This window comes from Haliaeetus albicilla, chromosome 4, assembly GCF_947461875.1.
Source record: "Haliaeetus albicilla chromosome 4, bHalAlb1.1, whole genome shotgun sequence".
Classification (NCBI taxonomy): Eukaryota; Metazoa; Chordata; class Aves; order Accipitriformes; family Accipitridae; genus Haliaeetus; species Haliaeetus albicilla.
In genome coordinates, this window is record NC_091486.1 from 7114369 (window position 1) to 7131314 (window position 16946).

At 36.7% G+C, this 16946-nt stretch overlaps 1 protein-coding gene across 1 annotated transcript in view; it reads right to left on the minus strand.

Annotated features, from left to right (window-relative positions):
• SPOPL (speckle type BTB/POZ protein like) overlaps positions 1-16946 on the minus strand; it is a 38737-nt gene that overhangs the window by 7427 nt on the left and 14364 nt on the right. Inside the window, exons 2-8 of the mRNA XM_069780777.1 lie at positions 13487-13621; positions 13203-13324; positions 12804-12955; positions 8122-8249; positions 3411-3588; positions 3261-3316; positions 1482-1604 (exon numbers count right to left, since the gene is read on the minus strand). Coding sequence (XP_069636878.1) covers positions 1482-1604; positions 3261-3316; positions 3411-3588; positions 8122-8249; positions 12804-12955; positions 13203-13324; positions 13487-13564 — 837 coding nt within the window. The 5' untranslated portion in view covers positions 13565-13621. The remainder of the gene's footprint in view (positions 1-1481; positions 1605-3260; positions 3317-3410; positions 3589-8121; positions 8250-12803; positions 12956-13202; positions 13325-13486; positions 13622-16946) is intronic.

The following is a 16946-nucleotide window of genomic DNA, read 5'->3' on the forward strand; positions in this document are numbered from 1 at the left end:
AAGTCAAATTATCAGGTTAACTTCTATGTTTCTAGACCTATGCATTTTTACTTCCATTTTATTACTATAGTACTGCTCACGATAGCTCTATTTAGAGCAAATAAATATCAATTGTAACAAATCTGTACCTACCAGGTAATACAGCAGTGTAATGCCTTTGGTAATATGCAGAACACTCATTTTTAAATTATTATTTCTCATTTTTAGATTATTATTTCTCATTCAGAAGGAATAGCAGAAAGCTTCTAGCAGTTTTTAACTGTTACAAAAAGCTATAGGGACCTCCTAGCTCACCATTTTTATTTCCTGGTATTGCAGGTAATCATACAACTGTACCATGTAAAGTTCTCTACATTTATTAATTACACCCTAAATAAAGGCCAGCATTCACAAAATAACACCATTTCACCTTCCTGCTTGGGTGTACTGAAACTTGACAAAACACCATCAGTTTTAGAAGATGAGATGCTGGCAATGAGAGGTGAAAAGAATATGAGTGGTAAGTCACCAAAGCCAGGGTAGTGCCAGGTCAAGAGATCTTGAAAAAAATAGAACACAAATTTTTTTCTGGCAGCTTAATAATTGTTTCTTGAAATTAACTACTGGGATGTCTTGTATTATCTTAGAACGACTTATATTAGGATTGATTATGAAAACCAGCAGCTGTCACCACTAATGTTTTATGGATATGATTGCACACCAATTCAGAAATTGCAAAGGTAGTTTAAGAAATTGCCACACACACTGAAGTGAATATTTTCTGGATTCTAAACTGCTTATGCCTCCTCAGGGAAAGACAACTGTGTGTCCTCTGAGACTAGCTAACTAAAATTTCAACTCAAGCTGTAAAGCACTGAAGAAAAAAACAAGGTATTGAGTCAAGTTTTTAAAAAGTTAGAAAACTGTAAATTATGATATGAAAGGGAATAATCTCACCTTAATTGCTGTGCTGCTATAAGTCCCCTCACCTCAAAAATCATAGTAGAAAAAGTATTTCAGAAAGTGACTATTTAAAGAGTAGACAAGATCCCAATACAGAGGAAATGAAAGATTAGAACTACTATATTTGTAGGGAAGACAAAAAGGTGAAAGTTCTGAAGTAGCAGTACTTTAGGGAGCACAGTCAACTCAAACACTTGTATAAATCCTCTCAAGAATACAAAGATCTAGGATACATTTTATTCAAGAACGATTTTCCAAATCACATTAATAGACCCCAATTTCTAGAAGAAATTGGACAGTAAATATAATTAATATCTGAAACACTCCTGGTCAAGAAAGATTTATCAGCCTTTTACTGCTAAAAATAAAGTCTATTCTTTCCCATCTTCCTCCATTTCTGATGAGATCTGTTTCTCATATTTTAAAAAAATCAAAATATAAATCAATCTGAAAAAAGGTTTTGGTTTGGGGTTTTTTGCGTTAGAAGAACATTCCACAAACAAACATCAGGTTTGAGAGCTTAGGAGTCAATCACTTACTTTGTCTGCAGCTGCCAACAAATTGTCAGCCATTTTTTCAAGGTTTGGTGCTTTTCCTGTGTAAATGAATCTCATCATTTCTTTAAAAACTTCAGGGTCTACATCATTTATTTCTACACGATTCTAGGAAAGAAGAAGAATCAATAAAAGCCTCTGGAATTTAGCTACAACTTTAAAGTGAACATATCAAATATCATCTGCATGCACACAAGTTTTCACTTGCCATCCATCATACAAAATCCTTACAAATTTAAGTTAACATTCAGCAATATTAAGCAGAAGGTAATCAAAATCAGTAGCTCTTAAAGTCAGGTAGAAATCAGTTGGAAAAGCTTCGGCAATAAAAAATAATTGCAACTTTTTTTGTAGAAACGTCTAACTCTGGACTCTGTTGCACAGGCTGTACATAAAAAAAATCAAGGCACAGTTTCAGGAATATCTAAAAGTGCTTCTGAGCTTCCAACCCAACAATGATGTGCTTGGAATATCAGAAGTTAGAGCAGCAGACAGAACAAAGTGAGCCATTTTTGGCTTGACTCAATTTGAGTCAACACAACTTACGTTTCATTCTCAGTATCCAAGAAGCAAACAAAGAAGCACATCTAACTAACATCATGTAGCTGAACACTGCCCTAACAAAACTGTGGTATTACATGCTTGACCCCATCCTCTAATAGTATTCCCCACAAGCAACTAACAAAGTAGGAAATTATGTCAAAGATGTGGAAGGAAGCACCAGACTTTTGAATGGAGTACAAAAATCACAGGCTATCAGCACACAAGATGTACATGTTCTGGTCTCCTGTACACTGAACCACATATAGTATTTTGGAGTAGAGCTGCACTGGAGATTTTCTGTTAACATGAAGGCGAAGGTGCCCGGCATGGCACATTACTGGAGCTGGGACATGTCTGGGTTTCTTTCAGTCCAGAAATGCCAATAAAATGCTTCCAATATTCCACAATTCTACCTGTGAAAGTTTCCAGATTGGAGAAGTGCCAGGAAGAAAAATGCCATGTTTATGAAGCTCAATCATACTACAGCACCATATTCATCTGATGTATTTGTTCACACAAGTGGCATTCTTGCAGCCTCCAAGACTAAGTGATGATCATCTATTACAATCCTTTAGTGAGCTGATCAGTTCCATGCCTTTTCATGGATTCTGCCTATAATCAACCCATTTTAGATATTCTTCTTCACGAAAGACAAACGCCTCCTCACTGTGGGAGATACCAAGCGCAAAAAAGCAGAAGCAGCTCTCTGTGCTGATTAACTATCCATCCAAAACACTTACACAGGTCAAGTGCCTGCAGAAACTGTGAATGGAAAGGACTGCTTCACTGCCTCAGGGCTTAATTTGAGTCATAATTCACCTGTTGTTTCTTTGTGTCCTAGCTACCATACATTATAGCAAAACCTTACTCAAGCCAATCAGCTTATGTGAAGGTATAAACTAAAGCAAACAGGGGCAGAGATTACTAGGTTAATTACATCAGTAGCCAATGTTACAAAAAAAAAAAGATCTAGGGCAGATACAAGTACTTGAAAGAACAAATCCTCCAGAACCTCTCCACAGTCAGCCCTATCTGTTCCTTCTACACAAACAAACTCCCACAGAACTCACCAGGAGAGCATTCAGGAGTAGCACCTCCTCCACTCATGCACCATCACGCAGTACTTACCTTCCTCAATTTACAATACTTAAAGTTTTCTGCAACTTTTCCCTTTTTCACAACATACAAATATTTACATGTAAAGTTTTCAGTAAGGCTTACCTTTTTGCTTTCCTCCATTTCATGTTCAAACATTGCATTAAAAACTGGAGATCGTGCTGTAGCAAGAAAAGTAAATGTTAAATATAATCAAATTTTAAACTTTTAGCAATTTTATTTACAAAATAATAGCAATACAAAAGTAGAAAGTACCTGCAAGGACAGATTTATGAGCTTTGAATTCTTGTCCTCCTACATAAAAACTGCAATCTGTAAATCTTGTTGTTTCCCAGAGATTCCCTAAATCTTCTGCTAGTCGACATTCAGGTACCTTCAAAGTGTTTGTATTAGACTGTCCTGATATATTTACTGAGTCTTGGACCACGCTTACCTAACAGAAAATCACAGCAAGACAACTCCTTCATAACTGAATGCCAATAATTAAATTACAGTACCTATTGCTAGAAGTTCAGCAATTGCAAAGCAAAAACAGTGGTGTTTCTGGCATTAGGCCAGAACCATAAACTAATGGTTTACAGTTTACTTTTAAGTAACATAAAACAAATAGGGCTTTACTTAGAGACTGTAACATTGTGTATTTATCCAATCAAAACAAAAAGAAAGAGCACAATACCACATGCCACCTGATAGAAATGCCAAAGTAAATAAGTCAAGGACAGATATGGTTCTTGGGATACCAGTGGGATCAAAAAATAAAAGTTAATGCTGTTTCAGAGATAAATTAACAGTTCAATACTCTTCACACATTTAAGTAAAATATATACAATATAAAGTTTGAAACAGATCATCGGGATCACAAGGTGACAGAAAAGTACAGAAGTTTTGATTAGTATGATATTCCTAATTTTAATTACAGTAAGTTCATACTTAACCTGCAATGTGATAATGCAAACTAAGTGCAAGTAACATAGCTTCTTCATTATTTCATTTTACCATGTCCACCTGAGGCAGGAATCACAAGTGATTGTCTTCCAAACAAGATTAAAAGTCATTATTTCAGAAATATAAGTCAATGAAATATACGATGTAGTGGGTAAGTAACTTCAATAATGAAATGCATGCTCACAGGATGTCTTTTTTGTACAGAACTAGTTAAGAAAGCTGTGAAATATGTGCATCTGATGTGAATATGCTGCTATTATTCCCCATGTTTAAGTCTTTCACATACATAGTAAACAGGACAGTAGCATTCTTACTTGCTTTTTTCAGATATCTTTACATATTAAGTCCTTTTAATCAGTATGTTGGGAAAACAGAAGAGCTCTACAGATTTTACTTCTGTTGTCCAAGAGCACACACCTGAGAATAAAACCTTCATAATGAAGAAAAGAGCCATACTACAAGATCTTGATCACTGGATCCCCCAAATACAGAAAATAAGGATTATATATTAAGAGAAAATGCTGATACTGTTAAGATCAGTGCTTTGATTTCCAGAGGCACAGCATCTGGAATAAATCTGGCATAAAGCAAAAATAGCACAGCTTAGCTTCACAGAAAGTCAGAGCACTGCAAACCAAACTCCAGATCAGAAGAGGAGGATGATCCAATTAAAACAGCAGCTTGGGGATTTGAATCATTGCCTAATTCCCTGTTTCATCCCATACCACCTTGTGATTATAAGAAATTCCTTTATATTCTTCCACCTTTTAAAGGAAAAAAAAATACCCCAAAGCACTGCAAAATTTCATTTTCAAAATAAGACTATACATTCATAAGATTGAAAAATCTATAGAGCTATTGTGTACTCTGTTTCACAGTTTTCATACACACAGAGTGATTTCAGGAGATATACATACACACAAATGGAGTTACAGCTTAGCAAAGCTAATCTTCTGTTTGCAAAGGAGAGTTCTGCTTCTCCAGAGACTTGACTCAGTTCACGATCCGAGTTGTCCACACAGCATCCTTGTTAGCTATAGACAGTGCCTAGGAAGGTCACCTACGCCATTCTTTACGTGTACATAAACTGATCTCTGATGTTCCAAGCTTCTATTTTAGAATGGTTTCTAATATATATTGATAGTCGTGCAACACAATTTGCTATAAGCCATCCTTTTAAGATATAATCAAAGCCAAATTTTAATTCAAGTCTCCTACAGCTGAGTGGCCTGGCATGCATTGTCTATAGATAGTAACAACTTTTAAAGATTCTAAATACAAACACTTAGAGGGGTCTGGTATTTCATATGTCACTTGTCCAGATGGTATGTTTAAAAATCAAGTGCATTCTCTTTTTTTAATGTATTTAAATCAAGCTGAAATCCAATCAAGTTAATCCCACCTAACTATTGAAAACTCATCTTAGGCTAAAAGTGAATGTTTTATGATTGTCTCAACACCTGATACAAATCCTTACTTCAGGCACCTTAGAGTTGTGATTATAAAATCACTCGCAAGAGTGAAGGTATTTCTTCACTAAACTGCAGGATGATGAGAAGATGCTAGAACTAAGAGCAAACAACCTATCTTAAAGAGTGGTAGCAATCTAGCCAGGATTTCCAGGTACTCCACAAGGTCTGATTTACTTTACTTCTTAGGAAGCTATCAAACATGCAGCTGTTGCACGGCATACATACTTCAGGGGCACAGGCCCTGTTTGCATTGCACACCTTCATGTGTAAGGGTATATAAAAATGTATAAACTAGGACTTGAACAAGTTCTGCCTGTGATGACAGTTAACATGGATAATATGTATCATTTTCTTGGGTCTGAGTCTGTGGAGGTCTAATAGTAAAGATGATGTAAGTGATACTCTAGACTATTCTCCCAACCTAAACTAGGTAAGAGATCTGTGAAAGAGATCTGTAGGAAAAACATTCCTGCAGACAATCTACTATTCTATCAGCAAATTAAAATACTTCAAGGCTTCAGCAATTTCAGATTATATGGAAAGTGAGAACTGAATGAAACAGATCAGTTTGCTTGAAAAAATAAAATTATGATGTCGTATTGAATCAATAGGTCACTTGCCAGTGGCAACACTAGACTTTGTAAAGTGTTTAACCTTCAGTTTCCAATCCAAGGACATATCCAACTGACCTTAAGAACATCTGGCAACATAAAAAGAATACCTTTGCTGCTATGGAAGACCAAATAATCCTTCTGCAACCCAACAGGGAGAAAAGACAACCCAACCAGCACAGTTGGTACTCAGTGACCTTTACTAAATACTAGCTGTATCCATTAAGCTTCATCAAGCCAAGTGCAATACAGTTTTAAAAAGTGGTTAAGTCACTCTTCCAACTAGGATAACAAGTAGGAAGGCAAACACGGAAATTAGAACTTACAGTTAAGTTTTAAAAGGACAAAAACTTCAGACTTGTCTATAGAAACAGGTCCTTCTAACAACACCTGTTACTTCTAATGACAGCTGAATAGCTAGAAGAACACATCAGAATAAACAAATTTTAAAATTATTTGGATTTCCAATTTTGTTTGCTTTAGCCTGGAACAAGCCAGAATTTATTTTAACATTCTCACTGTGCATAACTACATGTTGTACTTCCTTCAGCATTTATAATCAGGGTAGGTCAAACACTTCACAAAAGCCACTCAGATTAAAATATCGAGAAGTTTTGTAGGGAAACAGTTGTATTTAAAGATTAGCATCAAAATTTAAATAATATTTCTCTCTGGAAAATTCAGTATTAGTTCAATTTTTTTTTTTTAAACCAAACTTTATACATAAAAATTAGATAGTGACCTATTTCAAAATAGTATTTGTTTTCGGAAGAGCTGTTCATTTACATCAAAGTATTCATTATGAGGAAAACTTAAAATGAGGAAATACTCAAAAGTATCTTTATAGAACCATAAAAAACTTGTTACATCTGCTTTTATCACCCAAATAATTGTATTCATAACAAATTTATCATGCAGCTAATTTAACTTAAGTGAAAATAAGATGCACTATATTTGCAATATCTAGTCTCAGGGGCCACATTTCAATTATTCTTCCTACACAGCATAATGACATATAATTAAATTGTAATCTTGCCAAGACAATTTTACACATTTCCTGTAAATACACAGATCAAAGCAAAGTTATTAGCAGTTAGAGCATCTATCATCCTCCTAAGTCACTAATCACTTTATGGCAGCAAAGATAACCAGCCAATGTATATTTAACATACACCGTACTTACACTGCAACTTTCTCTAGTTTCCATTTTTAACATTGTGTAAGCGTTTTACTGAATTTTAATATGACAATTTAGGTTACCAACATAACTGATATCATAAAAGTGACCCATAATACACCATAACATTAAATTTGCACCACAGCTCTTGATATTAATTCTCAGTATTAGGCAGTGCTTCTACAGGATACTTGCATTTGTTCAGAAAACAAAATGTAACAATTAACTATAAAAATAAACTGTTTCATTTACTGGAAAGACCTGTTAATTGGTCAAAGCCATCGATTATAATATTACAGGAATATAGATTCTGACAATTAGTTTTTTTTAAATAATGTGAACCAGCATGTAGACATTTCCTTTTGCTTATCCAGTGAAAAACAATCCTATAATTCCAAATACAACTTCTTTAAATAAAAGTGACCTCAGTAAAACAGTACTTCTGCAGACAGCACGTACCAGCCACCTTTTGCATAAATAATTCTACAGTCGATTCTAATGTAATCCTGGCAGATTAATGGAAAAGCCCAACAGTTTACAAGTGATCAATTCAGACTCATTCTACACTTCAGTATAAGCGTATCAAAAAAGAAAACAAAATACAATGCAGACAAAGCAAGTAAATGTGTATTTTACCATTTTTATAGCTAACAGAAGACAACTTTTATAGCATATTACTGTTTAAATCAACATAAACATCTATTCATTAGAGCAGAAAACATTTTGTGTTAAAAGTTTACCACTTAAAAACTTATACCCACCTCACAAAATAACGTGAGCTTGTCATCTGGTAGAAGACCATTAGCTTCATCCAGTAAAAAATCTCTTCGGATGAATTTCTTAAAACCCCAGTCCTTGCCTTGCACAAATCGATATGCTCTTTGGCTTTCTGATAAAAAACAGTTATGTACAAATAAGCAAGTTAAATAAAAATATTAACAAATAACAACACTTGAATTCTATACTAAGGCTAAGTGTTAATCAAAAAATGAATCAATTTAACACATTTGGATCATGTGTCATTTTAAAAAAAGTTTTAATCAGTTCTGGGTTTTCTAAATGTTATAATAGTGTTATTTTATAAAACACTCGATAGAAGTTAGTAGAGCACAATTTGCAATTCAAACGATATAATCTCCTTAGATGTTATCTTAGGCACCATCCAGCAAGAGAGGAGTTTTTCAGTTAATGTTTAGCAATGCCAATGTGTCAAAACAGAAATTGTTCACAGGGAAGTACCATTACAATGAATTTGTCATCACAAATGCATTCTGACACTTCTGCAGTTGTCATAAAAATCTGTTTTGACTTCTTCCTGAAATGGAAAATCTTGTTTCACAGGTTGAAATTATTTTGAAATACAGCAAAAGCATTAAAAAAGAAAAACAGAAATAAAAGCTTTCAGTAACAAACTACTTTTTTGGTGATAAAAAGATATTGTTTATATTTTCATTTTTAGCCATAGTTATGAGAATTTTTTTTTTAATCCATCAGATTTGCTGTGACCACACAACCCTTTTTTTCCAGTTTGAATGGTCACAGCCCAGCAAAAGGGTTCCCAAGGTCATATTAGTGCAAATACATGTAATTCAGTAAGATTAGCTATTTTACATTGCAGGTTTACTGTAAGGTGGCCACTTGTTCCACAAACTGAACCACAGGAAAGAACACCATATACTTTTACATGGAACTAAAACATGGGAAGGAGGTTATTTGGGAATGGCTTTGAGAATATATGTAGAATAAACCATATTCTGAATATTTAGAAAGATCGTTCAAAATAGAGAGCAAGAATACTTCTGAAATAAGACTGGGAGGGGAGGAATCTCCAGAATAGTTCTCTAAGAGCTTTCATTTCAAAAAAGCTGGGCAAGAAACATGTCACCATTTCATATGCTGTATAGATAGATACTAGCCTTCTGAATTCAACTTCTAAATTGCTCTCCAGAAGTTTGTTATAAAAGCAAGTATTTTTCATGACAGAATCTGTTAAAATACCATTTCTACAATGTCCAAAATAAAGACATCAGGAAAGTGAGACTTCCCTACACTGGTTAACTTAGCAGCATCACTGAAACAGACTTGACCACATAACACACTGTGTATGTTCGAAAACATACATGTATAATATTTTGTCCTCACTGCCAATAGCTGGAGAAATTATATTCATAACAGCTTTTCACCAGAATTAGATCAAGCAAAATATGTTTTGCAGGTTTTGATTGTATTTTTTTAATACAAAGAACAACCCAGGAACTGACAATGCAGGAGGTGTGTCTATCCCTTTCACCTTATCACAGTCACATAATTCAAACAAAAAACCCTTCACCCATGCAGAGCTGTGCTGGTTTTGGCTGAAGTAAAGTTAATTTTTCTCATAGCACGTAGCATGGGGCTGTGTTTTGGATTTGTGCTGATAACAGTGCTGATAACCCAGGGATGTTTTCGTTACTGCTGAGCAGTGCTTACCCAGGGCCAAGGGCTTTTCTGCTTCTCCCCCCACCCCACCAGCGAGGATGCTGGGGGGGCACAAGGAGTTGGAGGGGACACAGCCGGGACAGCTGACCCCAACTGACCCAAGGGATATCCCAGACCATAGGACGTCATGATCAGCACATAAAGCTGGGGGAAGGAGGAGGAAGGGGGGACATTGGGAGCGATGGCGTTTGTCTTCCCAAGTAACCATTTCATGTGACAGAGCCCTGCTGTCCTGGAGATGGCTGAACACCTGCCTGCCCATGGGAAGTGCTGAATGAATTCCTCAGTTTGCTTTGCTCGCGTGCACGGCTTTTGCTTTCCCTATTAAACTGTCTTTATCTGAACCCACAAGTTTTCTCACTTTTACCCTTCCGATTCTCTCCCCCGTCCCACCGCAGGGGAGGCGAGTGAGCGGCTGGGCAGTGCTTGGCTGCCAGCTGAGGTTAAACCACGACAAGCACAGAAGCAGAGGGAAATGCACTTACTGAAGTGCAGCGTGGGCTTTGAGGACAACAGAACAAACATAGAACACTGTTCACATTTTTAAATCTGTATGCCAAGGAAGAAAAACTGCCATTTTAAAAAATACTGTTTGGCATCTGGACTAGTGTTTTCACATTTTTACCAACTTGCCAAAAACTCACAACAAACCTCATGAAATTGAATGAAAAAAATCAAATCAGAAAATGGCATTTTAAGAAATGGGTAAAAAATTCTTCTGTAGATTCAGCCCAATTCTTTATTGTGCAGACTTAGATTTTACTACTATCAGCAACCAGTGTTAACCTGCTGAAATTAAGTGATCAGTAGTAATTTAAATACACAAAACCACAAAAATAAAGCAGCAAAAAAGTGTAAATGTATTTTTCTTCTAATAAAGTTACAAATGTTAGTTCGTTACCTATTTTATACACAGCTTCATCACTTGAAACAGCAGCCTATGCATGAATTACCAATTTACAAAGGACATCTGAAGTGAGGCATCATTATACTGTATAAATAAAAACACAGCATCTCCAGAAGCAGATGGTAAATGGCTAGAAAGTCCAAGAAATAAGATTTCTGCTGGCAATTTCCCAAAATAAAAAGATGTTTATAATTCCTGTAGTGCCAAATACAGGACAACTACTATTGCAGAAACCGAAGACACATCTACTCATGGGATTTGGGGGCTTTAGCAGCTTGTGATTTTTAGCATTTAAAGTAACGCTTAACAAATAATCTTCAGGAGTGCCTCTCTGAAGCGCCTGTAAACTCATGTACACAGCATGGGGACGAAACAGGAGGAATTCAAGTTCTGTGTGCAGTTGCAGGGCTACAATCTCCCTTGGCCTCACAGAGACATGGTGGGATATGTGGCTGGAGTGCTGCCGTGGACAAGTACAGGCTCTTTCGGGAAGCCAGGCCAGGAAGGTGAGGCGAGGGAGCTGCCCTTTACGTGAGAACAGCAGGAGTGTGCAGAGCTCTGCCTTGAAATGGACAATGAGCCAGCTGAGGATTTATGGGTCCGGATTAGAGGGTAGGCCAACAGGAGCAATGCTGTGCTCAGTGTCTGCTATACACCTACTGATCAGGAAGAAAATAGATGACTGATGATTGGGATCCTGGTGGACAACAAACGAACAAGAGCCAGCAACGAACCTTTAAGGCAAAAGAGGACCAGCAGCATCTAGTTAAGCACTAGAACACATTGCCCAGGTAAGTTGTGGAGTCTCCATCCTTGGAGATATTCAAAGCACAAGGTTCCAAGCAAACCGCTCTAGTTGACCTGGCTTTCAGCAGGGGGTTTGGGCTAGACAACCTCCAGAAGTCCCTTACAACCTCAGCAATTCTGTGATTCTATGATTATCAAAATATTTTTTAATGCACACACCGCAGTTCCATTTAATTGCATACACCAATCCACTACTGGACTGGAAGGCTGTCTCAAGCCAAAAGCCATGATCCACCAAATGTATAAAAGTGAAGTTTTGTTCACATAAGCTCCAGAACCAGGAGTCTTGCAGGGATTGAAGCAACCAACTCCATCAGTGGAAGAGGACAAAGTGAAATATATGCATTTACTTTCCTTCCAAAAAGTCCAACCATTTAATTTTTAGATTTGAACTCGGTTTTGTGGATTTACTTCAAAGATTACAAGTAGGCCTAGATACATAAGGAGAAAGTAGCATGAACTTTGGGTATGAGTACTGGAGAACTATAGATTCTTCCAAGAAATTCAGAACTTGCAACAGAACAGACCCTGCAAGATCTCTCAAGTCCTGGAGTAGGAGGAGGGAAGAAAAGTAGACAGATTCTTCATATACAGGGCTAGCAACAGCACAAACTCAGTGCAGAGCAGTATTAAATTACACATTTTCATGAGAATTGCAGCTTTCACAAAAAGTGTTTCCAATGAAGGCTGTGCTTTTAAGTTTGAAACTAAGAGCCCATACAGTTTTCATATCAAGAAGGCAATTAAATCAAATCACCAATTATTTCAAAGTCTTCCAATTCCTTGGGTACATGGCTCATGTTTTTAAACTGATTACAGTGTAAAGCAGATGAAATAGACCAAAACATTGTAAAGGAGTGTCTGAAAACACAACCATGCATGTTTATCCTAATTAACTATGGAAATCAAACACTTACTTCCACTGTAGCTAGAAACAAGCAAGTACGCCCCTACTAACAGGAAGCAAGAACAATCTGCTAGAAAAGCTAAGTGACAAGAATCTGGAGTGACAACAGTTAGTAATACGCTGTAATTTATACTGCTCAGGATAGAATTAACATAACTCAGTGATCAGAAATGTATGAAACATGAACAAGATTTTTAATTATGTTTCTAAAAGGATATTAAAAAGAGATATTTTAAAGTTTATCTCAATATTAAATTCTGTTCTCAACTGAAAAAAATTACAACATTGATTTTTTTGGGGAATGTTCTTGCAAATCCACATGCAATACATTAAGATTCCCTTACCCATTGCTTTTGTTTCTTCTCTTTTAGCATTCAGCAGGGAAAATTTGAATTTTGCTCTGACTTCACTTTTTGGACAACTGACTAAAAGCAAATATAATGACAGGTAGTCTTTGCTTTCATCGTCTAATCCCTTTGGATTCACTCTCAGGCACCTGAAAGAAATGCAGAAATTGTACATTTTAAACCATACCCAGAATAAATTCAAAAATATTTTTATAAGATACAATGATACCAAAACAAATGTTTCCCTTACGACTGTTGAAACTTTGAAATTAGAACCAATCCGTACCTACAGTAAACTTCAAAAAATGTCCGAGTTTTAACATTTATTTGCAATTTAGCTTTATAACTTTGTGAGTGGAAAAAAACAATACAGAGTTGCTAGAATAAAGACCTTACCACTTCATTTTATCATTTGGCCCTGATGAAAAGGTAGAACTCTTTAAAACTTCACCCATTTCTTCTCGGCAAAAACTGAAGTTATTAATGGTCCACATGTAGGAAAATTTTACTACTTTAACCTGAACAAAAGATGTAGAAAATGTCAATAAAATTTAACTTAAATATCAAGCATTAACTATGAGCACTAGTTAAACTGTCAGCACAACTCAATAAACTTAGGTATTTTTTTTAAATTATAATTATGACTAGAAAATAAAGCCATTGGAATTTATGTAGATTACCTGTGTGTAACACCAGCTTTCAGCCACAGGTCCACTGGACATCTCCCCAGGAGGAGGTGGGGTGGGAACCCTTGACATTGCCACTTATTGCAGGTTTACAGTATCAAGATAGCAATCCAAACTTCAGTAATTCTCCTAAAAAAAGTAATTCATAAATTTTGTTCACCCTTTTTAAGTGTGAAAAAAATCCATATTTTGATATCCATATTACTGTGTTTACTAAATGATGTATTTGAAAATTAAATGTGACAAGAGGACAATGGCTTTGCTATTTAGACAAGCTAGGTGTCACACACTAATGACCACTTGCACTCAAAATCTGCAGGATGAACCCTCATGCAATACTTTATAAAAGCAAGCGCCTATGCATCATGCAATACCACTAACGACTTTATTTTGACATCACCTTTGCAAATTACCACCCTGATCACACCAGTCATGTTATAACTTTCTTCATTATCTTCTCCTTTGATTTGGAGAATAACTAGGGCCTTGTGAGTACTCAGTTATTGGTGCCAATGCATTAGTTGTCCACACAGGCATAATTCAGCCGTGAAAGAGCGCCTAGCCACCTGGGAGCAGAATAGGTTCAAACAACCAAAACAATTTCTCAAGGAAGGGCAAGAAATTAAACTTGCATTTAAAGTATCGTTCTCTTCACACATCTTTCATGGTTGCCTTGTATCTTTAATACCAACAGATTCAACTGAAGAACTATAATCACCACAACCACATGCTTATTCCCTGCCAAAGGACAAAACTGAAAAAACACTTTAGGTCAACTCACCAACTCTGAAGAACTTTCTAATAGCAAATAAAGCAATTTTGTTATGCATTATCACCTAACAGAGCTCTACAATTTCTCCTGCCTATCAGAAATAGTCACATGCCCAGATTCATCACATCTAGCTACAGACACATAATTAGTCACCCTACTTGCAGCAGCCTTTGTACATAGCTAATGAAAGAAGGCGGGCCTGTCAGAGCACAGCTCTGGGTTACTGGGCTGACTCTCCTTTAGGTAGGATTTGCTGTCATCCATCAGACAGGTTCCTACCAGAAGCACAGCTTCTCACTTAAGCAGCTCCATTAAGTTGCTAAAAAGAGGTGAAATGAATCCTGATCAAACCAGATGAAAGTCACAATTGTTTCTGCCACAAAACATTTTCTCTTAGTACAGAAAATTTCTTTAAACATATATCCTGCTATCACTAAAACAAGACCAGAAGACTGCAACCTTCCTGGAACATTTGAGCGCTGGACCATATACGTGGTCTTTACTTGTGATAGAAGAGCATTTATTGTCTTACTCAAAAGATGTGACTGCACATCGCTAATCATGTTGGAACTCTTCCTTAGGGATGGGCAACACACTTAGAAACAAGGTTTTATGTTGGTAAGAAGACACTGCAAGACCACGTGCAATTCAGTCACGATGCAAACAAGTTTATTACTCCTACAGGAAGAAGACATCTCTGCAAATCACTATGATCCTCAGTGGATGCTTTCCCTCCTGCCTTTCTGGTACTGCTTCTCACTCACTTGTGATATGAATTAGCCCTTCCACATTAAAGCCTGCTGACATGGGAATCACTCTGAATCACGTATGTATAAAACCTTGAAAACAAAACTAATTATCAGTTTTTATCAGATGAGGAAGCAGATGCTATAAAACCAGATCCCTTAACGGAGCTCTACTAAGAGATCTACTATGACAAGATAAAAAAAAGATGATCATTGAATATGTCTCCTGCAAGATATGGATCAAGACATTGAAGTGTAATCAAAAATACAATTCAGCTGTCTCTCAGAAGTGACTTTTCTTTCCAGATAAAACTTGTATTTATTTATGGCAATCTTCAGTACTTCATTGTTACTAGTTTTCATTTATGGAAAGTACTAAACAGCTACCCTAAATTTAAAATAATAGAACTTGTTTGCCCCATATTTTTTTTTAAGCAGGAATCACATGTATTGCGGAAGCTATGTTTACATAGATTTTTGTTTACAGGTTTACAATTTGTTTTGATTCTCTGTACAGAACCACTCGAGTAAAATTCCTAGGAAGGATACACGTGAACATCCTTCTTCCATAAAGCAAGTATTAGTATTTATAGTACCATTATTTCTGGGAGCACACCCTATTCAATAGTAAGAACTGAAGGTGTTACCCAAGTACATGATGGATTTTATACAGAACCATATCCTGAAAGTGTTAGAACAGCTTACCTCAGCCTTATTGAACCTGTTTGCTCTTCTTCAACTCTCCAAAGCTAAAACCAAGAAGAAATAGAGCCCATCCCTTATTCTATCTTTTGCGTGAGATGCACAGGACTGTCTCAGCTCTAATTTGTTCCTCAATTATTTCAGTCCATTAGACCAGTCAGCTCCTAGTAACCATGAAGGAACAGCAGATATGAGCCAAGTTTGCTTTGAAGGGATCTCTAAATTGAAAAAGTCTGAAAGTAACTGCTGTATAGTATCCTTTTTAGAAAGCGTCCAGTGACCTTATGCCAGCTACCAGTAGTTAACTTGCCCCCTCCTGCCTCACAGCTAAATCAGCTGGATTCACTGAGAATTTAACTCTAAGCAAAGGTGGTTATTTTCAATTATTTTCAGTTGTTCTCCTGCCTTGTCTCCGTACCTGTTCTACCCAGGGCATTTGTACTTCAGAGGCTCCTTCCGCCTCCTGCGTGGCTTTTATTATTTATTTCAGGTTCTGACAGAAGCCATGATTTTACATAAGTACAGCTTTCAGATCCTTCTGAATAGCTTCAGCTTTTTGCGAAGTTTCTCATTACAGCATTAGAACCAGACAACTGATGTCCCCGAGCTCCTGATATGTCTTTGAGGAACAGATTTGTATCTCACTTTTTGGGGGATGGATTTACTAAGCCAATCAAATTTTTAGATTGAGAAAACCAGGAAGAAGCAAGAACTTTGAGCAGCTTGATATCATACTGGGAGCCTGCATAGAGGAGCAGTCTTTTATTTTTCAATATGACTGGATGCATCATTTTTTAAAAAGAAACAAACCAACAGCAAAAGGAACAATGGAGAATGAATACACAGAGCATCAGATGCTCTGTTAAGACATACTGAAAGACTGCCAGAGAACAGCAGGGAAACAGTTTAGCAGTACTGCTCATCTGCCCATCACTTCACTTAATCCATTAATCAGGACTTGGGTGGGGACATGGGGATATTTACCAAAACTACAAGGCAAAAGAGAACACAAGCTTCAAAGATGCTATCCTGAAGTGTAGAGGTGTTTGGGGGAAGGAAGGATTTTTTTCAGTCCCCAGGCTGACACCCAGACTGAGGGGGCCACCACACACCTTACCCACTTAGTGCAGCCACCTATGGCTACCAGGGCAAAGCAGACCTATGGGCAGACTGAAGGCGAGAAGATGCACCTATGCACTCACCCTTTGTTCGACATACTGTACTCTGCTCGGGG